At 41.4% G+C, this 26,833-nt stretch overlaps 2 protein-coding genes and 2 pseudogenes across 3 annotated transcripts; 2 read left to right on the top strand and 2 right to left on the bottom strand.

Annotated features, from left to right (window-relative positions):
* Positions 1–762: 762 nt before the first annotated feature.
* LOC148356951 (uncharacterized) lies at positions 763–12,057 on the bottom strand. The gene is made up of 11 exons (XM_088347456.1): positions 12,023–12,057; positions 9,365–9,450; positions 8,009–8,058; positions 7,843–7,900; positions 6,472–6,606; positions 5,296–5,457; positions 4,129–4,284; positions 3,489–3,620; positions 3,257–3,411; positions 1,556–1,625; positions 763–1,494 (listed from the first exon to the last, which is right to left on the bottom strand). Exons 1-11 carry the CDS (start codon positions 12,055–12,057, stop codon positions 1,445–1,447), a joined length of 1,089 nt encoding a protein of 362 aa, XP_088203582.1. The 3' UTR covers positions 763–1,444.
* A 1,030-nt stretch (positions 12,058–13,087) lies between these two features.
* On the top strand, positions 13,088–15,201 carry LOC148356950 (uncharacterized). Its single transcript, XM_088347455.1, has 2 exons — positions 13,088–13,186; positions 14,772–15,201. The coding sequence occupies exons 1-2, from the start codon at positions 13,110–13,112 to the stop codon at positions 15,199–15,201; spliced, it is 507 nt and encodes a 168-aa protein (XP_088203581.1). The 5' UTR covers positions 13,088–13,109.
* A 454-nt stretch (positions 15,202–15,655) lies between these two features.
* Positions 15,656–15,793, top strand: LOC148356949 (U2 spliceosomal RNA; annotated as a pseudogene).
* Positions 15,794–17,304: 1,511 nt separating this feature from the next.
* On the bottom strand, positions 17,305–24,075 carry LOC148356948 (phosphatidylcholine:ceramide cholinephosphotransferase 2-like; annotated as a pseudogene). Its single transcript, XR_015852069.1, has 7 exons — positions 23,526–24,075; positions 22,653–22,770; positions 22,521–22,578; positions 18,877–18,972; positions 18,643–18,809; positions 18,032–18,069; positions 17,305–17,563 (listed from the first exon to the last, which is right to left on the bottom strand). The product of XR_015852069.1 is annotated as a phosphatidylcholine:ceramide cholinephosphotransferase 2-like (transcript).
* Positions 24,076–26,833: the final 2,758 nt, after the last annotated feature.

Genomic DNA, 26,833 nt, shown 5'->3' with positions numbered 1-26,833 from the left:
GATTAAACTGCACAATACAGTCTTTCAATAAATTGGAGAAGTGACATTTTTTTCTTGATGTAGGTCGCGGCTTGTAATTAGGATTGGACGGTGGGTCCTGAAGCAAGACCAGTTGAGAACCACCAACACACCTTTACTTTTTACCTTGACATTTCCTTGTCTCCATAAAAATAACGTGATCACTTCGAGGGGAGACATGACAGAAAATTGAGCAGCACTTCCCGTGTTTAGTCCAAAACATCAAAGATAACAGCAGATACTCAAGCTTGACACAGGAATGCGGGACGAGCAACATCACACACTCTCGTTTTGCTGCTCTCCTTCTCAGCATTTTATTATGCGTCACACTACACGTTTAACAAACATCCAGCTTTGAGAGTGGAAAGAACAGTGGTACCTCTTTATATGAGCCTAATTCGTTCCAGGATCGTGTTTGTAGTTCAAATTGCACGTGTAACAAGAACATTTTCTCCGATATGAAATAATTAAAAAACAATTAGTTCGTTCCTGTCCTCTAAAAAGCATTTAAGTGAACCCTACATAGCTATAAAACAAATCTTCATTTTCCCTTATAACACATTCAAATGGTAAACATAAAAAAAATATAATAAAAAAGCGATGATATTTACGAAATAAATTGCGAGTTTATTATGAGCACTTACTACGGAGGCAGGCGGCGTCATGAAGGTGTGTGCGCGGTGCGGAGAAGGGCAAGGGGCGTTTGCAAGGAGCAGTGACAGAGATTGCATACTTGTAAACTAAATGTATACGTTTTTTGATCATTTTAATTTTTGTATGCTCTATAAGAATTTTTAGACTGGATTTTCTTTTAAAAATAAAAGCCCTATCTTGTCTTGCCCATTTCAGCTCTAATTCAGATAGTCACTGGTCGCCAACGACAACATCATAGTAGATTGCCGATACTGTCGCAGTATTGTATACGCTATAATTTTACTTGCTGTGACTTAAATAGGTGCTGCGTTGTGTTGTTAAGGGGTGTTGTCCCTCAATGAGAGGAATTTTCACCATTAATACCGGTAACTATTGCCTGAGTTTGACAGGTATGAGATCTTACTGTACACTTAAAATTAAAGTTACTGTACCTTTAAATTAAACAGACACATTTTTAAAAGCACAACTTGTTTGTGTTTACAGTAGTCTGCATGCACAAACTGGAAGGAGATGATGTTGGGGTGAGCAGTCACGAGCACTGAGCAGTCTCTGGTGGTAGCCTCTGGGACTGCTCGTGACCTGGATTTTTCTTCGTGGAGTGAGCAATATTTATTATTGCATTCAAAACGTATATACCGACTTTGTCATGTGAAGAGGTGCTTGTATAAAGAGGTAACAAAGTAGTCTTTTTCTGGTATTTTTTCAACTGTCGGCGGTCGGGCGGCGCCCGCATCGGGTCTAAAGTGCTGGCCGGTTGAGGCGGTGCTTCTTCTCACAATCCAGTGGACTGAATCCCGGACTGGGCAGGACTGGCTTCCTTACCTGCAGGAACGTGAGGTAAGGCATCAAGGGCGGAGGAGAAAAAATAAACGTACCCGCTTACCGTCCGCCGGGCCCCTGTCTTGCCCTCCCCGCAGTGACCTCAGTAGTTTGTGATGCTCGGCCTCCGTGCCCTGCCGAGAGAAGTTGGTTGTCGGTAATCCCAAATTCTTAAACATGCAAAATGTGAGGAAACAGTACATGTTTTTTTTTTGCATTAAAACAGTATATTCAAATGATATTCAGATATGTATTGTCTTTGTCATCTTGAGCTGTGATGTCATTGTAAGAACACAAGCGCCCTCGCAAGCCAGTCAGCATATTATTTAATGTGTTAATTAGAGGTTACAAGTGTTACAAGCAAAGTTTTGGGGCTTTTTTTAGGGAGAATGCCTAGGTTTTTGTATCGCAGGTAGATACAATACTGGCACATCAAAAGGCTTGCAGCCAATAAAAAGCTAACTGGGACCGATCAACCGAAGGCGGCCACATAGTCTGCGGAAAAATGCGAGACTAGCCGACTAAAAGCCCCGCAGGGAGCAGTCAGGCTAAGCAGGAATCAACAACTTGTACGAAATATGTAGAGATTTACTTTGAGAGGCTGCAGAAACCCCCCTCTTTTTTGTTCAGGTTACTTGTTTGCTTATTAGAAATGCGAGTTTCTCTTGTCAACAGTGTCTTTTATTCTTTTTTTAGATTACATTTTCCTTGTCATGTAAATGAACGTAATTTGTCAGAATCAAACCATGTGCATTATTTAAGTGTGTGTCTCTAACATTTTACTTCTGGACTGATCACTCATTACCCATATCAATGAACTGAAAAATCGATAATTTCAGGCTAACAATAAAATAAGTTCAGATTATTGCTTGCTTCATAGTAAATACTGGACAGAATATTAGGCTATGTGTTATTCATTCGGGTGGGAAACCGTGAGCACTATCCGCTGGCAGAGTAGGTGTCCACTGAATTAGATTCTAAACCAAATAAATAGAATTTAAAGCAATTTTCTCTACAAACGAACAGCGGCAAAGGCTATGACGATAAACATGAAGCCAGCCTGGGAATAAACAAATGAACACAGCAAAACCGGCACTAATACCACGCTAGCCAGGAAAAAAAACATGCAGGGAGCAGCCAGGCGAACCGGGAACCAACGACAAAGAAGAAGAAGCAGTGGCTACTGCGACAAACGCGAAACCTGCCGAGAGCGACATGACAATACGGTTTCTGGCGCCAGCCTAGCCAGCCAAACAGCCCACGGAGGGCAGCCAACTTGCGCCAACCAGGGGCAAACAAAACAGGAAGCCCTTGGAAGCCCCGGCGCTAATGTGAAGCTAGCCCGACTAAATTATACCAAACGCGACATACGCAGCAAAAAACACAAACGAAAAGCTTCAATCGTCTACTTAAAAGGAGGTGAAGACGGCGAAGTTTCATATTTCTCCAAGCAGAAATTAGCTGTTTGCAATCTCTGTTCACTTCAATCGCTGTCTGTTTCGGAGCTACCTCATTAGTTTTGTGAATGGGATTGGCCATTTTGAATTTTTTCAATGACGTCACAGCTCCACCCAAACAAGCCAGATGAGTCAACTTTGAGAGACAACATTTTTTTGAGTTCCACGGTGCGTCGAATTGTTTGCAATTTTTTTGCATAATTTTGGGGAGAAACACTACATGTTCTGTGTCTAATAGAAAAGAAAATCTGTTTGGCAATACCTTTAACCGCTTGTCCATCCGCCAAAATAGTCACCTATAAACTGACCTTGAGCCGGCGCAGTTTGCCGGTCAAGTCCTCCACGATGCGGAAGACCTGATCCACGTCTCGGATCACGTGGCCCTGCCACGGCGCCCCAGGCCCGACCGGCTCATCTTTCGGCTCCCCAGGCGAGTCTAGGGAACTCTCGTGAATCCTGTTTCCTGTTGGCAAGGGAAATAAGATTTCAGGGGGGCTCACCCGGCAAAAAAGAGCACAAGTGGGGTAATACACGACCTACCCTTTTGTACACCCTTGACACTGCTGCATGGTGTCGCCCCCTGTTGTATTTCCCATGGACTGCACCCACTGATGTCAAGTGAGTCTTGAGAGGTGGGGCTATCGAGAAGGAGAAGCCGACGCAGCTTTTGGACTGGTGTGAAAGGAAGACAACTATTAATGACCGGAATAACAGCGACTTTATCTAGTTATCTCTTAAAGGCAAAGAAAGTTTAAGAGCATGTTGGATTCAGGCCTCTTATGATTTTTTTGTTTCCTCCTCTAGCCACTTATGATGGCCACTTAGCTGCAGCCTATGTCTTTCAGCTAGTCATGCAAGTGAGTGTTGTACAGTCCAGTGATACCAGCATCTGTGACCTTTATCCACTGTCTACTTCTCCAGCCACTTAGATTAGCCACTCGGCTGCAGTCTAGGGCTTGCCACTAATACAAAAGCTTGCTCTTGGAATCACTCAAAGGCCTTTTAGGTAGCTTGTCCTGCTAGCCTCTCAGACTGGCGCTGATCGACTTATTATGAGAATTTAAAAGTAACCTTGCAGGGACAGAACGAGTTGTTGCCAGAAAGTTATTCTTTTATCAGGAACAGGATACAATTGCTCAAATACTGAGTGACACACAATCTGGGAATTACAGTTTCCTACCATCCCTTAGGGCCGCCTCTGCTACCTCTCCCCCGTGACCTTGTCCGGGGTATGACCCCTCCAAAAACATGTCCGCCACGCATGGTGACGTGGAATTCTGGCTGATGTCCTCATCCCCGGTCTCCTCAAATTTCTGGATGATGTTTCTCACAGTTCCTGGGCAGGAGGAAGTTTGATAAAGAAATAAAAAGATGATTAATTTTATTTTTTCATTTATTGTTCCATGTATGACATTATCTTTTATTCATTGTAATTACAAGATTTATTTTTATTACGCCTAAAAATTATAACTTTAAAAATTGCTTTGCTTTCTCATTATTCTTCTTGGGCAGCACAGTGGGACAGTTCATGTCATGGGAACCTCCTGCATGGGTTCAAATCCAGCTCCAGACTTCCTGTGCGGAGTTTGTATGTTCTCCCCGTGCTTGCGTGGGTTTCCTCCGGGCACTCCGGTTTCCTCCCACATTCCAAAAACATGCATTTCAGGTGAATTGGCCGGTCCAAATTGTCCCGAGGTGTGAATGAGCGAGTGAGTTGTCTGTACCCGTGTGCCCTGCGATTGGCTGGCAACCAGTTCAGGGTGTCCCCTGCCCACTGCCCAGAGATGGCTGGGATGGGCTCCAGCCCCTGCGCGACCCTAATGAGGATAAGCGGTACGGAGATGAGAGACGAGATTATTCTTCTTTATTTTACTTACTTTACTATTATTATATTATTTACTATTATATTTTTCCTAATTATTTATGAATAATATAAATATATATATATATATATATATATATATATATATATATATATATATATATATATATATATATATATATATATATATATATATATACATATATATATATATGTTTGTTTGTTTTTTTGTGTTTATATATTTGTGTTTTTCGGAAGCCCATGCTTCGCTATCTTTAGGAGGAGGTTGAAAGGAGACATGACTAAATTGTGCTCCTATTTCTAGAGAACATCAAGAACTAATGAGCAACATAAATGCTTTGAATTTCATCATGCCCTAGCTCTACAATGCTTGAGACACATTATGAAGAGGTCGAGAGGAGACACCACAAAGTTGTACTATTCCATTGAAAGAATAAACCTGTTCTATTGCCGTGTGTGGTTTTGCAGGCATTATAAAAACGAGGTAGTATAAACAATTGGTACCTTCCACCTCTGTCACCGGACCTTCTAAGGGTGCCCCGCCAGTGCCGGAGGCTCTCTTGATCCTCTGAAGCTTGCTACGCACTTGTTGAGCTCGCCCCTCAGCGCTTCTGATCCGCCGATCAAGGACGGAGAGGGTTTGCGCGAGCGCTCCTCCATGAGGACCTGCCAATCAAACGCGAAGATGGAAGCTCGCTCCGTCCACCATGACCTTGGTATCGGCACTACCTGTAGATCGTTTTCTTCCTGCTGGAGCATCTTCTGGAGGATCTGGGAGGCCTGATTCTGGATTTCAGAGTCCTGGAGGAAAATCGGATATTTGGCATCTCAAAATACATCAGAAACTCAACAAGAATTGTTTCGATTGAAATTCGATTCCAAGAGACACCGTTTCGAGATAGTCAGCATTGGACTCCTGAGGTCTGGGGCTAAAACAGACATTTGGCATCTCAAAGTATTTCCAAATTCAGCGTTTATCGTGAAAAATTATTAGAATTGATTTTATAAGACACCGAATGGAGATCTCTTAAACTGGACTTATTAATCGATTTCATAAGACACCATTTTGAGATCGTCACAAACGTTGTGGTTTGAAATTGAGCAGTCGAGCAAAAATATTATATTGCAATTAGTTTTTCCAAATAGAAATCACAATGTTGATTTTGGCGTGACTCTTTTTTAAACTTTTTGCTTACCAATTTGTTGATATCTGAGCTTTTTTTCTGTCCAATAGAACTAAAATTTAAAAGCAATTATTTTGGCCCGATTCGTTTAACTTTTTGTTAACTAGTTTGCTGATTTGTGACCATTTTGCCGAACTTGACGACCTAAAATGCAAAATAAAACCTTTGTGATTTCTTCAAATAAAACCTTTTTTGGTCACAATTATTTAGTTTAAACGTTTTGGGGAATAAATTTTGACAAAACAAGTAGACATGTGAAGACAATGATATTTTGTGAACAGGTTTGAATTTGCATCATGTCAAATGTTAACCAAAAGTGAATTGAGGTTTTTCTTTAACGGTTAAATGTCATCAATCCGTTACAAAAAACTGCCGAATGCAATCAACTGCGACTAGTGAGTGATCAGTTAACCGACAAAATCAAAGACTTGCGACGCATTACAAAGACTTTACCCATCTTTTATTTTGAAATACTGGCTATATCGACTTTCCTCACTGACCAGGAGTAATTTGGGTCCGGTGATCTTTTGTGTAGGGGGTCCCAGTGGAGAAGCTGCTGGGGGTGACTCAGTTGGGGTGGGTGAAGGCGAAGGGGGTGGTCCCTGTAGGGTGAGGGCCACACAAGGTCCAGCTGGGGGAGTAAAAGCACAGTTTAGGGTTCTCATACCTTTTTGTGCCAAATTCAAGCACTTTTAAAGGGCTTTCAAAGCCTATGTTCTAATTTATCCATTACTATTAAAGGAAAAAAATCCGCAGTGAATATCCGTGAAATACATGTGAGATTATCAGTGTTGCGTGTGCATTTATCAAGACCTATGATTCTTAGAGCTTCAGTAAATCGCAAATGTATTTGTGGATCTGAAAAATCCCGGCATTTTTAGTTGCAGGAAGTTCTTCCCATTACAATTTACCACTGAGAAATGCTACTATGATTTTCAACATTTAAATGACACGTAATCGTTGGACTAATACACATTTCGTAGTGCCCTGATTAGATGTCCCGTGCTCCTGTCTGCTTGGGCGTGGCACGTAGGTGGGCGATGACAATGTCATACAAACTAATGCCAAATGCCGTTGATCACAAGGGGAGAAGAAATGCGACGGCAAAGCGAAGCCACCAAAGAGCGGTGTCGGCGTCATTTTTAAGTAAGCGGACTTCTGAAACATGGTAGACATTTCAAGCATTTACAAGCACTTCACCAAAAATTCGAGCACTTTTCAATTCTTGAAAACAACATTTAAAGTCAATGAATATTAGATTTGTAATCTTGCATGTAGCAAAAAAGACAAAAACAAACAAAATTATCATAGTTAAGCCCGCCATCTCTGAATTACCTTTCACGGCCAAAGAGAACTAAATCTATTCATGTGAAAAGATGGATCCGTGTTTTGCATACTTTGCACATGCCGTGCGTGGATTTGTTCCATGCAATCGGCCATTGTTTTTCCGTTTTCAAACCATCGTTCATTAAAACGGCAGCTTCCCGGCATTTGGCACCTCTTGGGCACGACCCGTATGGGGCAATGGCGCGTCACAGGAAAATGCCAGTAACTAACTCATGTCAGCTGCCGTTAATTACGAAGGAAGAGGAAATGCGATGGCAGAGCGACCAGGCACGTGAGCGTCATTTTTAAGCAGATATCTTTTCTTTTCATATTTAATGGGTAGTAAGACTGCCAAAAAAGATGGCAACATTTTCAAGCATTTACAAGCGCTTCACCTAAAATCTAAGTACTTTTCAAACCTCTTAAACACAACATTAAAATTTTGGGCACTTTTTAAGATTCAAAGCACCTGTATAAACCCTGCCTTTTTTTTTTTTTTTAATTTTGGGGATGGGGAGCATTTTATTTTTTCAGGACTCACATTTGATGAGCTTGACGACCTCCTGATGGCTCATAGAGGACACAAGTGATCCATTGACCTGAGGATGGGAGACAATGGAATATAATAATAATAATAGTACAATAAATATCGTATAATCAAGTTTGACTCCCCTCCCCACAGCTACCACCCCTCAGCTTTAGCACACCTTTATGATCCGGTCGCCTTCCTGCACTCCAGCCTTGACAGCGGCGCCACCTGCGGGGCGGAACAAGCATTGGAGGATCAACTTGACTGATTTGTGTTAAAAAAAAAAAAAAAACTATTTCAGATATTATCAAGATTGTGATTTTGATATCATATTGTTTTGCTTTTAGTTCAACAAGAAAGAGGAATTATCAAATATACTTAAATTGGTAAAATAATAATGTTCGAAACAAATCATTAAAAACAAATAATTGGGACAAAAACAAGACTATTATTTTTTTTTTAATTGTGATATGATTTTCATTTAATGGTCAACAATTAGATTTTTTTTTAAATTTGAAAAACAATCATAACAAATTTAATATTGCGATTTAGTTATTATTATTATTTATTATTCATTATGAATGTGTGAGATTGTTTTTTTTTGTTCTTTTTAACTCAATCAGATCGAAAATATGGTCAGAAATGAGAATGTGAGTATTGGTAAATCTAAAAAAAAATTATAATCGTGATAAAATAAATTAATATTTTTGGAAATTGTGATTTTTTTCTTAGCTCAAGATTGAATGGTCAGAATTTGTGAAAAGTCTAAAAAAAATAATGGTGATAAATATATAGATCGTCATTTTATTTTTAGCTTAACAAAATATAAATAAATGGTATTCATATTCAAAACAATGGTTAAAAGGTTCAATCAAGATAATTGTGACAAAATCAAGATCGTGATTTTACTTTCAAAGAATCATAATATGATTTCGTCTTTATTTTAGTCCAACGAGATAAAAGAAGGGTCAATTTTTTATTTTTTTTTAAATCGTGACAGAATCAAGAATACGATTTTATTTTACTTTAAAAATTGTGGCATTTTATATTTAGCTTATATAGCTTAGCAATACTGAACATCCATCCATTATCCGCACCGCTTATCCACAATAGGGTGCTGGAGCCCATCTCAGTTATCTTGGGGCAGTGGGCAGGACACCCTGAATTGGTTGCCAGCCAGTTGCAGGGCACACAGAGACAGACACATCGCTCATTCATACCTAGGGACAATTTGAACAGGCCAATCAACTTGACATGCATGTTTTGGGAATGTGGGAGGAAACCCACGAAGACACGGAGAGAACATGCAAACTCCACACGGGTAAGCTGCGGTAGCTGGACTTGAACCGTGAACCTCTGCACCGTGGGGCTGCGCGCTAACCACCCAGCTGCTGTGCCGCCCCAAGACAGAACAAATGGTCAGAAATAAGGAAATGACTTTTTTTTTTTAAATAGTCGTGACAAAATCAAGGAGGAGATTTCAGTTTTGAAGATGGGGATTCAAAATGTCAACCTAGATACTGTTTTTCCTGACCTGCTCGCACATTTTGAACCAGCTTGACGCGTTCGCCGCAGACGGTGAAACCGAAACCGAGCTGGTCCTTTTGGACCACCGCGCACCTGTAAATTAGTGTGAAAATAAAACGGGGTCATTTTACATCAATTCCCCTTTGGCCGTTTTGAATTCCAGCCCTCAAAACCCCTCAAAAAGCCAAATTAAGTCAAAACTTCAAGGGACAGTGTGTGAAAATAAAACGGGGTCATTTTACATCAATTCCCCTTTGGCCGTTTTGAATTCCAGCCCTCAAAACCCCTAAAAAAGCCAAATTAAGTCAAAACTTCAAGGGACAGTGGGAACAATTCCTTGAGGCATGTGAACGTACATCCTGCTAACTACGTCATTACTTTGAGCTACATATCATATACAATTGTTCACCCTCCTTTATTCCTTTTAATTTCACTCACTTCAAAAACACTTTGGAGCAGACTACAAAGAACTAGTTTTTAACTTCCAAAATAAATAACCCGAAAAGTACTGTGCTTCACTAGTTAGTTCTTCCTCATTTTACTGTGCCTTATTTAATGCTTCTCCCACAACGCCCTCTGTAGGAATTTATGTTCCATAACATGACACAACATAAACAAATATAATTGGGTAGGTACAGACGCACCCAAAAAAATATTTTGGGGCGAAACTGAAAATGTGTCACAAAAGCTTAGCTGAAATACCAAAATAGCAACACTTAAATAAATAACAAAACAAAACAGAAAAAATAGTAAGTCTTAATAAAAAAAATGCTTTACAAAGTAGGTGTTTACATATTAAAACTGCTAAACTGTATATAGTTAGCATTGTAGGGTTCGCATGTAAACATTTGCTGGAATCCGACCAGCGGCTAGCAAAGACTTCGGCAATAAACTGAATGTCACACACAAACATGTTTATGAATTAAAACAGTAGTAGGTCAGCTCTGTAGCGTTAGGATGCACGCATCAGCTGGTAGCAGCTAAAAAAAGGAATGATACACACAAAGAATGGGTTTATGAATCAAAACAGTAGTAAAGTAGCTCTGTAGTCTTAGCATGTCAACTGGCAGCAAGCGGACAAACAAACTTTTGAGAAAATGTTTCCCGTTTTTATCCTATCTACTTCCTTTTTGTAGACGAAAACCTCGCCCCCAAGTAAAACCTAGCTTTGAACAACTTGCCTCACTTTGACGTCATCATAACAGTGTTCTTTCTGTGGCGATTCTTCGGCTGTATTTTTGTATTTCGATTGAAACCACAAACATTCTTTTGCTTATTTTCAGACTAAAACTTTGTGCTTTCCGAAAATTTTGCTATATGCCTTGATCATTTTCTCCTACGATCGCTTGCAACTGGTTGGTAATGCTGATGGGACGTGGCTAGAGTGTAGTTAGGACACTTCAGAGTGAAACTGTGCTTGTCTTCCTCACTCTTCCACCTTAATTGGTCTGTGGATGAGTCAGACTTTGTTACCCTCATTGATAACATGCTTACCTTGACTAAGGGGTAGGCGGAGGAATGGGATTGAGCCTTACAGTAAAAATATGTCATGAACATCAGGTCACAAACTCCACCCCTCAGTAAAACCTAGCTTGGAACGGCTCGTCTCACTTTGACACCATCATAACATCGTTCCATCTGAAGCCATTTTTCAATGTTCTTTCTATTGAAACCAAAAACCCACTTTTGCTTGTTTTCGGCATAAAAAACGGGGTTCTGAAATTTGGCTGTTTCCCTAGATCAGGGGTGTCAAACATGCGGCCCGGGGACCAGATCAGGCCCGCTAAGTGATTGAATCTGGCCCGCCAGACAACGCTCAGAGAAGCGCAAGAGTAAAACGAGCTGCAGGTTTAAATATGTCCACTTGATGTTGCCAAAGCCAGGTGCGTCTCACAAAGACGGTGTACCGGTACTTGAATTTATTTGTTTTTCTCTCTCTCTCTTGCGCTCTCTCTCTCTCTCTTTTCCTCTCACTCTCTGTGTCTCTCTCTCTCTCTCACTTTCTGTGTCTCTTTCTCTCTCTGTGTCTTTTTACCTTCTTTTGCTCTCTCTTCCATTTTTCCTTTTCTCTCTTTCGCTCTCTCCTGCTTTCCCCTTCTCTCCTTCTCCCATTCTCTCTCTCTCCTTCTCTTTTCTCTCCTTCCCTCTTTCTGTCTTTTTATTTGTCTTAGGTTATCATTCTTTCTCTCTCTCTCGTCCCCCCTCTCTCACTATTTGTCTTTATATCGTTTTTTTCTCACTTTTTCTCTCCCTGTCTCTTCTCTCACTCTCTTTCTCCCTTTCATTGTCCCACCCTCTCTCTTTTTCTCTCCTTCACTTTGTCTTATTTCTTTCTCTCTTTTTCTTTCTCTCTAATGTTCTAGTCCGGCCCCCGGAAGAATGTTTGTTCTAACGTGTGGCCCCCGAGGTAAAATGAGTTTGACACCCCTGCCCTAGATCATTTCCTCCCATCATTGCTTACAGGCAGAGCAGTGAGCGGTGCTTGTGTCCCTCCCCCTTCCACCTTCCTTGCTTTGCAAATGATTAGAACCTTCTCGCCCTTATTTCGAATGCACTGGACAAAGCAATAGGGGAAGGGGGGAATGGGATTGGGCCTTAAAGTGGAAATATGTCATGAACATCAGGTCACATTTATTTTTATTTATTTATAACGTGGCCTGCCTACCTGTCAAGGGCAGAGGAGGGCTGGCGAAGACTCATGTCTTCAGAGTCCAACTGATGTCTTTGTCCTGTACATGCTTTTCTTGTTAAGACCTGCTAGCTTAAATGTCATCTTCTTGAGCACTTTCAGAGGTTCTTAAGCATTCTTGCAAAGTTGCTCCGACTCGAAGCCATCATCGCTAGAATCACGATTACTTCAATTTGATTTTGTTCGAAAATTGCATCCAGTTTGAAGAAATTATTTTTCTCATCTCATCAGCCGTACCGCTTTATCCTCATCAGGGTCGCGGGGGGGCTGGAGCCCATCCCAGCCATTTTCTTACCTTTATTTTTTAGGCGTTCATAGCAACGACGAAAGGGCTCGTGCAAGGGATTTCACAAACAACATTGAGGAAACTATTGTGCAACTTGTTTCTAGAGCAAAATAGAAACCGAAGTTCGGAGGGAAAACACTTATCGTGCAGAAAAAGACGTTAAAGACTCATTCTTTCGATTTTGAATACAGATTACAAGACAAAAAAAGGCTGATACTCTACTTTTTCCCCCTTCCCTGAGGCTTTTAAATAATAAATGAATAGTTTTTAAAAAATTGTAGACTTTTCGGGGGAAGAAAATACTGTAAAAAACACAAACTAGTACAGAAATCTGAGCAAGTGAAAATCCTCTATCCGTAAGTTCAAAGGTTACCCGGCGAGCGAGCTGCCATTGATGTCCAGATAGGTTTCTCGGACCATAAAATCATGGATAACAAGACTTAAAATCGAATGTAAGACATCTTAAAGCCACCCGGACCGTAACAAAGCTAGTGCTTAGTGTAGTTTTGGGCTTATGCGTACAGTACAGTACTTTCGTTTTCCTTTTCACTTCCGCTTTCGGCCTCCTTCTTTGCCCACCACTCAGGACTGTGCAAGCGCCCTCTACAGACACGGCATGGTTTAGTTTATTGCGTACACGCAAAAAAAAAAAATTCAAAGGAAAATGAAAAAGACGATATAAAAACAAAATTGTTTTTTTTTTTCGTTAGGACACTTTTGCTGATCAAACTTTACCAACATTCGTTTCAATCATGACGTAACTAGCTTTTACCAAATATGGTCAGGGAAGAAAAGGGGTCGTGCATTCCAGAAATTGAGGAAATTTCATCAGTGGACATCAGCCGAAAATTCAGGTAAGGTGCATTTACGACTAGTTTTGTCTACACGGAACATATTTAAAGTTTTTTCGTGGTTTTGTTACATTCTGCCAGCATCCGCTTGCTGTTTTTGCAACTTCCTATGGGTGGTCTGTTGCTCCAGGAAGGAAATTAAAAGAAGCTCAGAACGGGACTACTTTATTATATTTAAACTTTATTATTTATTTAATGAGTTTTTAATGTTTGAAAATACTCAAATAATGTAATTGAATCCTGCCCACAAAACGTTCTTATAGCTATTTTAAAGTTTTTGGGGAACTTCTAAAAACATTAAAGAAATGGAATCAGAACATAACATGTAAAGACACTATACATGACAGCTACATAAAACAGAGAATAAACAAACATAAGAGTGCTACAACACATGATATAACTCCAGCAAATCTCAAACAGACATAATATAAGATTGCAAAAAATGATTTCAAGATAAGGAATAGTGCACATGAACTGAAGGATATTTTCCAGGAGCTTCAGGCTGGACTGCACATCCCTGCTTCGCCGGGTTGAAACACTAACTACAGCTAAAGGAAACCAACATGAAAGTAAAGACCTATTATATGTTGGGATGGGCCGCACGGCGGCGCAGTGTTTAGCGCTTGTGCGGCACAGTTCTGAGGTCATGAGATCAAACCTTCCTGTGTCCAAATTGTCCCGAGGTGTGAATGAGCAAGTGAATTGTCTGCCCCTGTATGCCCTCCGCCTGGCTGGCAACCAGTTCAGGGTATCCACTGCCCGAAGATAGCTGGGATGGGCTCCAGCACCCCTGCGACCCTACTGAGGATAAGCGGTGCAGAAAATGTATGGATGGATTGATATGTTGGGATATCAACTGGTTCTAACCGAACAAAACATGAAATACAACACTCAAGCATGTCTCGTGTTGTCTAACTGGACAAAACTGAAAGGAAGGAGATACAGGGAACATACTCAAGAAAACTATACTACTCGATGTTTCAACACAAACCAGGCTCAAACAGAAAAGTAGTACAAGACATGTTCCCACAAGGGAACCAAACAACACATTTCTGTTTAGATTTCCCTTGCCTTCATGTAGTTATCACATCAGGGTGTGTTGTAATGGTGGTTTCTATGCAGCCCTTGAGACTTTTTGTGATTAAGGGCCATACAAATAAATATGACTCGACTGTAATTGAACAAAACACGAAAAGGAGATAATGCAGGATATGCTGGAGCACTAATTTTAAGCCAACAGAACGTGAAAGAAAAATAACATAGGATAAATTGGAACACTAACTGAACAAAACATGAAAGGAGACAATGCAGAAAATGTTGGGACACTTGCGCTAACAAAACAAAACCTGAAAAACAAATAACACAAACATTCTCACACATGGACAGAAGTACTACAAGAGTGCCATAAAGATGAGACCATGAAATTCGACAAAACATCAGTGACTAAGAGTTATACAAAGAAATGTGACTGGACCATGACTTGACAATTCAGAAAATGTGGAATACTAACAATGACCATCAGGAAAAAACATGAAAGATGAGACAGAACATGACTTTTTCTTTCCCCATTCCCTCTTGTCTAATCAAGCTCCACGTACTCACGGCGCCATCATGCCCTGGACGTCCTTTACCTGGTCCCCCCTGCTGTACGCCCGCTCGGCTGCCCTCCTGTTCACTTGTGTGGCTTTGAGCGCGTCAGTGCACGGAGCTCGCTTACCATCCGACCGCATGGCCACCTGGTGCATCTTCTGTTGGGCGTTGAGCTTCGCTACCAGTGCAGTGGTCCTGCTGGTGGAGCTACTGCACCTACAGGGGCGGGCGCCGGTGTCCTGGGCCAACTTCCTTGGCCATCACTGCGGCTTGCTACGCCGGGCTGCTGTGCCTGTCGGCCTCCGTCATCTTCCCGCTGCGCTTCCATGGGGGCCGCGTGGACTTTGGCGAGGTGCGCGACCACCGGGTGGCGTCCAGCGTCTTCTCTTGCCTGGCGGCACTGGCGTATGTGGCAGAAGTCAGCCTGAGCCGGGCGCGCCCAGGTGAGGTTCAGATACCTTATGATGAATCCACAGAACACACTGTAAATACGCCAAAACACCGGAAGAGAATTTAAAGTTTTTTGATTGGGTGAGTGGGAGGGATGGGTGGAGCTATGCAAAAAGTGCAAGCACTCCCTCCCATCTCTCGCCCTACGCCGTCTGCGCCATAGATAAGCACATCAGGCTCCCTGTTTGCAGAATGTTGTGACGTTTTTACAAAATAACTGCTTACATCTGGTTTTGAAACCAATATGTGTGGAAAAAAAGGGTCAAAATGAGTTTAACCGATCTTGAGTAATTGCAAGAAAGACACAAGTTTAAAGTGGTATGTTTGTTGATTTTGGGACACGGGCTCTGGCATTATTCTCAGTCTGATACTAATGTTGAAGCACGCAAGGCTTTGATGCCAGGTCCTTAGCTTGGCCTTGAAGTTAGGCCCTTAGCTTGGCCTTGCTTTGATGCTAGGTCCTTAGCTTGGCCTTTGATTTTTGCATTCCGGAGATGGAATAAGAGCTTGCTCTGTCCACTCCACGCATCGGCCCGGTATTGCAGTACCTCCGGGAACGGTGCATTCGCAATGATCGCAGCAAGGCTTTAGGGCTAGGACCTTAGCTTGGCCTTTTGGCTGAGAGTAAGTGTCCCGGCTCCTAGGCTTTGTAGCGTATTATGAACTGACCGATAACGGATAATGGATAATGAATAACGAAGATAGATCAATAACCCTTAAAAACCCCAAACCCCCTTTTCATAATTTTTATCAAATCATCAAAAAGAGATGTGCTGAAGACTAAGCTTTTGTCTGGGGCGCGGGTTTAGCAATTTAGTAAATTTGTCTCATAATATATGGTGTGGCTCTTTCCCAAAATAAAATTAATATATTTTGCTTTTATGGCTCTTTGAGTCAAAAAGGTTCCCGACCCCTGGTCTAGTGTGTCATCCTAGTTCCATGTTTTTTCAGTTAAGCTAGTAAGTGTTGGATCTAGTTGTTCTATTTATGTGTGAGTTGGTTCCTTGCGGGCAGCAGTGGTTAGCGTATGTGCGGCACAGTTCGGAGGTCATGAGATCGAACCTCCTGTGTGGAGTTTGCATGTTCTCCCAGTGCTTGCGTGGGTTTCCTCCGGGCACTACGGTTTCCCCCCACATTCCAAAAACATGCATGCTAGGCTAATAGGCTGGTCCAAATTGTCCCTAGATGTGTCCCTGTGTGCCCTGCGACTGGCTGGCAACCAGTTCAGGGTGTCCTCTGCCCACTGCCCAAAGATAGCTGGGATTGGCTCCAGCACCCCCACAACCCTACTAAGGAAAAGTAGTGCAGATAATGGATGGATTGTTCCCTGTGTCTTCTATCTGGTCTGTTGTGTTCCATTGTATCCCGTGTTGTCCTCTTTGCTCAGATGGATCTAGTCTGTGTTCTAACATTTCCTGCGTCCTCTTACTTTCATGTTTTGTTCGTTAGTTTTCCCATCATGGAGCAGGATTGATGTTTTTGAATTCTGAAGATCTTGGTTATTTTCTTGTTCAGTTTTTGTCCAATATCCAATAATGATGTTTTACGTCAATAAATCATTTTTTCATTTGTGTTTTCATTTATGACATCAAGCCTAGTAATTATCTATAGATCAACCATTTAGCTGTCTTCCGTATTTGAAGCTGATAATTCATCTGAATGATAACTTGGTGAGTCCAGAATTTTTTCCACCCAGTTTCCTTCTTTTGTTATTCATGTCAGCAACTTGGCTTCAGACTGTTGGCTTGCCACTATCGGCTATTATTATAGTACGTCACTCCTAGTGTATAAAGCTTGCTCTTGCAATCTTTGACCAGGATTTTAAATAGATTTTTGTGCTATCTGCTGAAGTTTGCGATTCCAATTGGCTATTGGCTCCTTTCGACCGCTCTGGGAGAGAATTCACAACTTTAAGCTGTGACTTTCATTGAATTTGAGAACTCAGATCAAATTTAGAACCGGATTTGTATTTTATGGTTTAGCTAGTTTTAATCTTCATTTGTACCAAATAGAAGGAAACAGAACATTAAATGGGAAAAACAGGCCTCTTTCATGGGAGGAGTTTAAGATGGGCCAAAAAATTCTGGGGCGTGGGCAGAGTTATTTTTATTTGGCCAATAACATTCCATGATGACTTTCTTGTGAGTATTTGGCAATCACGTCTATAAAAGTGAAAATGGCAAACCATTGTAGATACTTTATCAGATACTTCGGGGTTCTTTATTCATCCCGGGCTCCTTCCACCTCGCGGTAGCGCTGCCGGCAGGAGGACGGCAGGGCCAGCGGCCAGAAGACGACAGGGACGGGCTCTCCAGGAAGTTGAAGGCAGTGTTCCACCAGAGGCGTGTTCAGGAGAGTGATCAGACATGTAGTCTCTTGTTAATCGCTTGCCGCGCACTGCTGAACGTTTTGTAATCGCTCACTGTGATTGCCTTACTGATCCAAAATGGCCGACGACAGTACAATGGATTTCGTTCTACAGCTTGCTTTGAGCGAGTTGGCTTATATGAGCGACAGTTCGCATATTGACACAGTTAAGTTTATCCTAAACGCAGTGGAAGGGTCATACCTGTCTTGCATTGTTCACAAACATTACCAGGCAATGTAAGACGATATATTACATCGCCAACAGCACTCGTCAGGGTGAGATCCTCCATCTTCTGCACTGTCGACGCCATGTTGGAAATCAAAGTAAGCGGTCTTTCTCCCGTGATTACTCGGGCACGCGAGCGCTCAATAATCATTGGCCGTTCAGAAGCTAGCGATAGCTAGCGATAGCAATCGCTCACTCTCCTGAACACGCCTCTGGTTCTCGACAGCAGGTTGTTCGGTGCCCGGCGGAGTGCCTGACGAAAAAGCAGAAAAAAAAGTCAGCCAGTATCGTTCCTTTTTTAAAAAAATATATTTCTCCTTTATTTACTTGTAATCTTGAATTAAAACAAAAAATATACACATATTAATAGAAGATGCAACGCATATATATAATAAATTAAGGAATTTATTTTAATTAAAAAAATATAACAAGCACATAAATCTCATCTCATCAGCTGTACCGCTTATCCTTATTAGGGCGGTGGGGTGGACATAAATATGTGTATATATTTACTCATGAATTCACTTTAGAAAAAACAGGATTTCTTTCTTCCTCATGCATTACCAAGATATCTGATTAAAAAAGAAAATAAAAAAGGTAATTTATTTCATCCTGCCCCTCTCTTTAGCCAAATGATCTCATCTCATTTCATTAGCCATACCGCTTATCCTCAGTAGGGTCGCGGGGGGGCTGGAGCCCATCCCAGCCATCTCCGGGCAGTGGGCAGGGGACACCCTGAACTGGTTGCCAGCCAGTCGCAGGGCACACAGGGACAGACAGCTCATTATGGAACCCAATAATAATAACAGTAGAAATAATAGCTTACGTGTGTGTTGGCCATGGTGTGGTACCACCAGAAGAGTCGGGTAGTGACGAAGTAACCCACCAGAACGTCAATACTGTAGTGCTCGTGCGCCACCAGAATGCAGAGCACGCCCGAGGCGCTGAGCAACCAACACAACCAGCGGTACCAGCACATCCCACAGGGAGAATCAGTGGAGCACCATTGATGCCTGTTAGAAAGATGGCCCCGGTGCCGTTTGGGTCCTAACACACTAGCATTCATTGATGAAGAGGTAGGACAGCGTCAGCATCACCGTGTGGCCGCTGTACAGGAAGTCACCACACATCAAGTGGGAGCCGGTCAGGGACAAGCCTGAAAATTTGAAAAGCTTTAGAAGGGAGCTGAAGCATTGGAAGACGACACACTACAAACACCCGGGGAATACAATTCGGGAGGCTTATTTCATGTTATACCCGGCAGCTGAAAAGGGCCAAAAACTGGAGTCGCTGAGCGCTTAGGTAAGTGGATAACTTAAGCGGTGAGCCAGAACTAAAAAGGCAAGTAAAAGATCGCAAGAGCAAGATTTATGTACACAGAGCAGTTAAAAATAGCGGCAAGCCATAGCCTGAAGCCAGATGGCCTACATGATTGGCTAGAGAAGGAAACAGTGGGGAAAAAAATGAAATGTAATAAGCACTAGACGCCCGAGCAGCTGTGAAAAGCGAGTGACACCAAAGGACAAAACAAGCTTTATACGCAGACCATCTACAATAGCTGTTTGCGGCGAGCCCTAGCCTGAAACCAAGTGGCTAACATGAGTGGAAAGCAGTGTTTCCCCATACCACAGAAAGAGTCTGGCGGGCTGCCAGGGTTGAATGGTCTCGCCAGAGTCTCAAACTTGCATTGTTAAAAAAATAAACAATATTTTTAAATATATAGATATATAAATGTGAAGTTAATAATAAAAAAAGAATTTTATTTTTCATTATTCCAAAAACATGCATTTCAGGTGGATTGGCTGGTCCAAATTGTCCCTAGGTGTGAATGAGCGAATGAGTTGTCTGTCCCTGTGTGCCCTGCAATTGGCTGGCAACCAGTTCAGGGTGTCCCCTGCCCATTGCCCGGAGATGGCTGGGATGGGCTCCAGCCCCCCCGCGACCCTAATGAGGATAAGCGGTACGGATGATGAGATGAGATGAGATTATACGAATGATCGCAAACGCCATGATGCGTAATGTTGCTTGGTATAAACAACAGCCATCCATCCATTATCTGCACCGCTTATCCTCAGTAGGGTCGCGGTGTTGCTGGAGCCCATGTATAAACAACATATACGTTTAAATTATGTAAAAGTTTGCTGTAGATTGAAACAAATGCTATAATATTATGGTGTTATAACACATTTTTGAAATGAGTTATTACTTAATTTGGTACATAATATTTCAGTTAATTAAAAAAAAAATACCCGACATGAATGTTTTTGGAATGCGGGAGGAAACCGGAGTGCCCAAAGGAAACCCACACAAGCACAGGGAGAACATGCAAACTCCACACAGGAAGGTTTAATCTCATGACCTCAGAACTGTGCCGCACACACGCTAACTACTGCCCCGCCGTGCTGCCCGTAGTGTAATGTATTGAGCAAAAATATTGAGCAAAAATCTCTTCACAAGAATAATAAGATGGGCTTTGTTTTAGTTTACATTAAGAAGCCAATATTGCTTTAAACACACGAAAGGTTCACTTTCTAAATTTATAAATGACTCCGGGACGTCTTGCCATCTCTTTCCCCTTAGTGTCAGGGATTTCACTTTTGATAGACACAATTTGTCCATTAGCACATTATGAATGTGTAAATGAGAGACTCGTATGAATAAGTGCAATAAGTGAATAATTAGATACTTAAAAGGAGGCTGTGGAAAAAGCCACACAAGCATTCAATTGCATTAATAATTTCATCTTATGTTATTTGATTTATACAGTATGGTCATATTTGTTGATGTTTTCTTGTTAGTTGCACTTTAATTACATAGCACTTTTCTGTTAGTATGGCAATGTTTTTGGTCATATAGTCATGTTTTGTAGTCAGGCACCTGGGGCAGCGGCAGGGGTCTTGAGCGCACCGTTGCATGTGTGTGAAAGGAATGAGACGGCAGAGAAAGAGAGGAGCAAACAGTCAGGTCAAATGTAAATAAAGGTATTGGGAATGATGAAAATAAAAACTGTTAAAACTAACTCACACCGGACTTCAATATTGTCCCCTGAATTGTGCAACATACAGTAAATATGCTTTCATGTACAATTGTAATCCTGCATCGTAATCCTTATTTTTCCAAGATATACCTGTAATTTGATTACCTCTTTTTTTCTGTAACTGTAACAGAATATTAATACATTATTTGTATTCTGATTACATAACGCCGTAGCATGTATTCCGTTACTCCCCAAGTTTGGTTGCGTGTTACAATAACCTCCTGTTAACCACTAAAGAACCGGCATCATAGCAGCAATCACCAAAGCAGTGCTACTGTAATTTAATACTGCAATTTCCTAAATCACTGATGAGTATTCCAGTGAGCTGAAATTAAAACTCATATCGATGATTTGGTCTATTTACTCAAAATACCTTAAAATAGTACAGCATCAGCATCTGAACAACACTGCTTAGTCTAATTAGATGACAAGCAGATTTTTTGTGCATTATACTCCTGTCTCAATTATCATGCTTTGTGGGTGTGACTCGTTTGCTGATTCATAGCCTCTCATGAAATGAAATGATGTGCATTTAATAATAATAATAATAATAATAATAATTTCCTTGTATTGTCATTCTGTGTAACAATGTACACAGAACGAAATGTCGATTGCACCTGACCCGTTGTAGCGAGCCGATGCAGCCGCAGCCAATAGAGGGCGCCGCCGACCACTTTTTAAGTCTTAGGAATGACTCATATCGCGCTTTTCAAGTCAATGACTTCCCAAAGCGCTTTACAATGTGCTCCACATTTCCCAATAGTGGCCTTGCAGCCATGTAAGGCACTAACCTGCTTATTTGGGGTATTAGGGGTTCAGTGTCTTACCCAAGGACACTTTGAGATGTAACACAAACAAGCCAGGAACTGGGATCCCTTGATCCCAAGACAAGCGCTATACTTCCTGAGCTACTGCCGCCCCAAGATATACCTGTAATTTTATTACCTCTTTTTTCTGTAACTGTAACAGAATACTAATACATTATTTGTCTCATGCTTTGTTTATTTATAATTCAATAGTTTACACACATTCATCATAAATCGAGCCTCTTAATTTTGTTCTATAAATGCACCAGATGGATGTGTTTGAATTTAAAACGTACACGTTTTTTTCTCCGGGGGAGCATACCTCCAGACCCTCAAAGACTATCCATCCACCAGGGTCTTATGAGATTTTATAGGAAAAACTACATTACAAAAGGAGACACTGGGGAAAAAGTGTAAGATGCCTGAACCAGGGTTACTCAGAAAGCCATAGCTGGTAACAAGGAGGCTAACATGAGTGGCTAGTGAAAAATCAGAGGAAAAAAAGTCAAACACGAGAAGCCGACATGTGCCGGATGCATGAATTACTGAACTATAGAATAGTATGCAACACAGCTAACAATACGGCTATTGACAAGCCATATCGTGCAGCCATTTGTTTAAATTGAAGGCCTGGAAAACGAAACAGTGGAAAAAAATTTAAAATTCATGATTCAAGGGACTTTGTGAGCTACAGTCTGCAGCCAGATGGCTAACATTATTGGCTAGAGAAGGAAACAGTGGAAGAAAAAGTGGATTTCATAGTGTTTCATTAAAATGAATTATTAAAAGAGGTCTCTGGGGCCCCAAGTCACATTTACGTGACTTAAGCTACAATTGCGTGTTTTTGTATTTGTGTCGGACCTCCTCCGAAGATGAGCCGCACGATCCTCCAAATCTTTCCCGCCGAGTCGTTGTACAACTGTAAGTTTTGACGGCAACACACATCAACATAAGCAAACCAGATTGTGGGAAGGCTTGTGAACATTTGTCTACCTTGGGCGCGCACACCATACGTCTTCCAGGCACCGGAAGTGTGGTGATGTACATGGTGATGCAGCGGTACATATAGAGTGTCCCAATCAGGAAGAAACAGCGGCGTCCGATTATGGCCCTACCGCGAAAAAAAGTCACAGGGTGCTTTGGAAAGGGTCACGAGATGACGGCAAAGGGACACATGGCATCAGAAAAGGCACCACCGGAGAAGGGTCACAGGAAACCGGAAAAGGGTCACAGAATTACGGGAGTAGGTCACGGGGTGCTGAAAAAGGGTCACAGAACACCAGAAGAGGGTCAAAGGATGACAGCAAAGGGTAAAACAGAATCAGGAAAGGAGCTGGGAAAAGGTCCCAGGATGCCAGGAAAAAGCCAGGGATGCTGGCCAAGGTTCATAGGGCATCGTGGAGGAAATTGAGAAAAAGATGCCAGGAAAGGGTCACAGGGCACCCGGAAAGATGCCAGCAAAGAGTCACAGCAAGTCGGGAAAGGGTTACAGGGAGTGGTAAAACGCTCAGAGGATGCCATCAAAAGGACCAGATGGCATCAGCATGTCAGTAGAGATTGGCCGTCAGGAAAGGCGCCAGGAAAGGGTTACAGGATTCCAGGAAAGGTTCAAAGGGCACTGGTAAAAGGTGAGAAGATACTGGTGTGGGTCACATGTCACAAGGAAAGGGTTCCAGGAAGCTGGAGAAAGGGCCACAGAGTGCCGGTCATGAGTTACAATAAAGAGTCGTAGGAAAGAGTCACGGGTTGCCAGGGAAGCATCATGTGACATTGGGAAAGGCACCGGGAAAGACATAGGATACCGGTATGGATCAAAGGGCAACATTCACGCCTCTCGCCTTAAAGGGATTAAAGTAATTTGCTGACCTGTGCTTGAGGAGGAGCCACTGGATCAGCCAGAGTCCCACCAGGATCAGCCCGTTGACCTCAGTTACTGTGAACGCCCAAGGAACTCGGGCTACGTAGTCAAAGAACTTGTCGGGTAGCGGCGGGCTGACTGATTTATCAGGCACCCTTTTGTGCACGATGGTGATGACCACGGTGGTGAACAGCAAGTTGAAGAGGGTGTAAAGGAAAGCCACGCCTGTCTTCCACCACTCTTTCGGTAGCTGCTCAGCACTATCCTCCTCCACCGAGCTCTTTACGTAGTCACAGTGGCGCTTCAGGCTCTCGCTTAGTGTTTGGACCAGACGGTTCTGCTGGAGGATGTTGGCGGCTTTGTTGCGTTTCCCCCTGCCATCAAGGATTTCGGGCACAGGTGGCGGGGGCGCGGGCGTCGCCTCAGCAACGGTGACTTCCACGTGGGGGCGGATGTCGCCGTCATCGTTGTCCTGGATGAGGCCTGAGGCCGCCATGGCCCAGCGTCAAACAAAGGGGACCAAACCACTGATCCAGGCGGTGTCAGCTCACACAATCCTGTATGAAGTTTACTGAGCTCTTTTAATCGACCCCTTTCCAGCCTACGGATACCCATTGTTGACCCAAAACGGTGGGAATAGCAGTATGAGTTTGAACTGAGTGAAAGAATATTTGTATGTTGAGTTGCATTTTTAGAGTCACAATTTACAAAAAACAGCCCATCTCCGGGCAGGGGACACCCTGAACTGGTTTCCAGCCAATCGCAGGGCACACAGGGACAGATAACTTATTCGCTCATTCACACCTAGGGACAATTTGGACAGTTCAATTCACCTGAAATGCATGTTTTTGGAATGTGGGAGGAATCCGGAGTGCCCGGAGAAAACCCACGCAAGCATGGGGAGAACATACAAACTCTGCACAGTAAGTCCGGAGCTGGATTTGAACCCACGACAGGTTCCCATGACATGAACTGTGCCGCACAAGCGCTAACCACTGCGCCGCCGTGCTTGTCCTGATTTTGTTATTTATTATTTAATTGTGTTTCTATGTTATTTTATTTTTAAATGAAATCAAATTTACCCAAATTAAATTGTATTTAATTTAATTGTTTGTTAATTTTCTTTAATTGTATTTAATTTACTGCACATTGTTTTATTTTTTTATTTCAATTTGATTTAATTTTGTTGTTCTTTTTTGTTTGGTTGTTATTTTTTGTATTTTTTGTTTTTTCTTTCATGTTTCATGTTTTTTTCAGTTAGATTTAGTGCTGCAACATAACCCACATTGCATTCATGTTCTTGTGTAGTCAGAGTCAGTGTCCCAATATATCCTATGCTTTCTTTCTTTCATGTTTTATTTAGTGCAAGCTTGTATTCCAACATATTCTTTGTCTTCCTACTTTAATGTTTTGCATAGTTTGAGCCTGTTGGCCTGAGAGGGATAAGAGCCACCAGGCTGTACTTGCCCAAAACACACAACAGGAAACGGTACCCCTACGACTCTAGTGATTAAGGGATCCAACAAACCAACCATCGTTTGAGACAGCCAGTGCTTCAGTTTTATAATGGGAATATCTTTTTATGTGCATCATTCTTTCACGTTTTGTTTTGTTGGAGCTAGTTAGTGCCTCAAATTATCCTGTATTGTTTTCCTTTCCTGTTTTGTTCAGTTAAAGCTAGTTAGTGTTACAGTTTTATAATTTATGGTCTTGTCGGTAGTTACTTGTGTCATTTCTTTCACGTTTTGTTCTGTTAGAGCTAGTTAGTGCCCCAGCATTTTCCGCATGTTCTGATTTTTGACTAGTTATAGTAAGTTAAAGCTCCAACATATCCGTGTTGTTTTTTTTCACGTTTTGTTTAGTGCAAGTTTGTTTGTGTTCCAACGTGTCTTGCATCTCTTCCTTTCATGTTCTGTTCATTTAGATAGTTTTTTTAGCATCACATAATCTTAATCATTTTGTGCATGTATAGGTATTTGGTGTTGATTTTTCAAACTTTTTAAAAGACGTTTTAATAATTAAAAGAAATGAAAAACTATCAAACAGTTTTTCGGAAATGAAACAACCTTTTCCCTTATTCTCCATGGCAACACAAAATTGTTTTTCCGACTCTGAAGATTATGAATTAATCCAACACATTTCCCCATCATTAATCGTTGCTAATATTGATGTGGGTGGGAATACATATAGAAAATAACATTTAATACATCACTCTTTTTTAGTAAAATAAGGGTTTGTTTTCTAATGATCTGCCTTTAATTGTCAAACATCCTTATTGTACACATGAATTTAGTTCGGTAGAAGAGAAATCCTGTTAGATATAAATGGGGAACAATTGTCAAAAAAGTAGTTTTTTTTTAAAGAAAAAATAAGGTTTATATTAACATTAATATTTTACATGTGTCTTGAAAATCAAAACATTACAATACTTTTATTAAATAAAAACCTATATTAAAAATATCCAAATTAATTTATTCGACCCAAAAATGTAGGAGAAGTAAACGATGAGTTTCACTCATGAGGTTCACAAAAAAGTCAGTATAAATAAAAAGGTTCAATGATAAAAAAACGTGTCAATTTGACCTTCAATATAAAAAAGATAAACAATGTCAGTCGGGCAATGTGACCTCCCCCCCAAAAGAAAAAAGGTTCTACTCATTGAGATTCATTGAGTCTCTTTAAGATTATATATAATGAATATTTACATATATATATATATATATATATATATATATATCATCTCATTAGCCGTACCGCTTATCCTCATTAGGGTCGCGGGGGGGCTGGAGCCTATCCAGCGGTACGGCTAATGAGATGAGATGAGATGATATATATATATATATATATATATATATATATATATATATATATATATACATTTCGTTCTGTATACACGTGTACTAGAATGACAATAAAGTAGATCTGAATCTGAATTTGAATATGTGCGTGTGTGTATTTACCAGTATACATTTTACTCATCATTTGTTTGCTTGTTGACCTGATGGTTGCTAGGTAACAGCTCACAAAGATAGCGAGGAGAACAGTAAAAACGTTCGAATCACTTCTACTGTGTTTGTCAAACAGGGAACAGATGTTCCAGCAGTGTTTGCTTGTAGTTTAGCTTGCTGTACTAAAAGACATTCATTAGGCGGATAATCGTTCGTGCAAGCGCTCGGAGCTCAGGCACATCATTTTCCAAGGAAAAATATGGATATGTATTTTATTTTAGTTTTTAGATTTCATCTATTTATGTATTTATGTTATTATGTTGTTATGTATATGTGTTATTTAGTTGTATTTGATTGTAATTTCATTT

Source organism: Urocampus carinirostris, chromosome 11 (assembly GCF_059441175.1).
Source record: "Urocampus carinirostris isolate Australia breed hairy pipefish chromosome 11, RoL_Ucar_1.0, whole genome shotgun sequence".
Lineage (NCBI taxonomy): Eukaryota > Metazoa > Chordata > Actinopteri > Syngnathiformes > Syngnathidae > Urocampus > Urocampus carinirostris.
The sequence above is the reverse complement of the archived record's forward strand: the minus strand, read 5'-3'. Positions and strand labels throughout refer to the sequence as shown.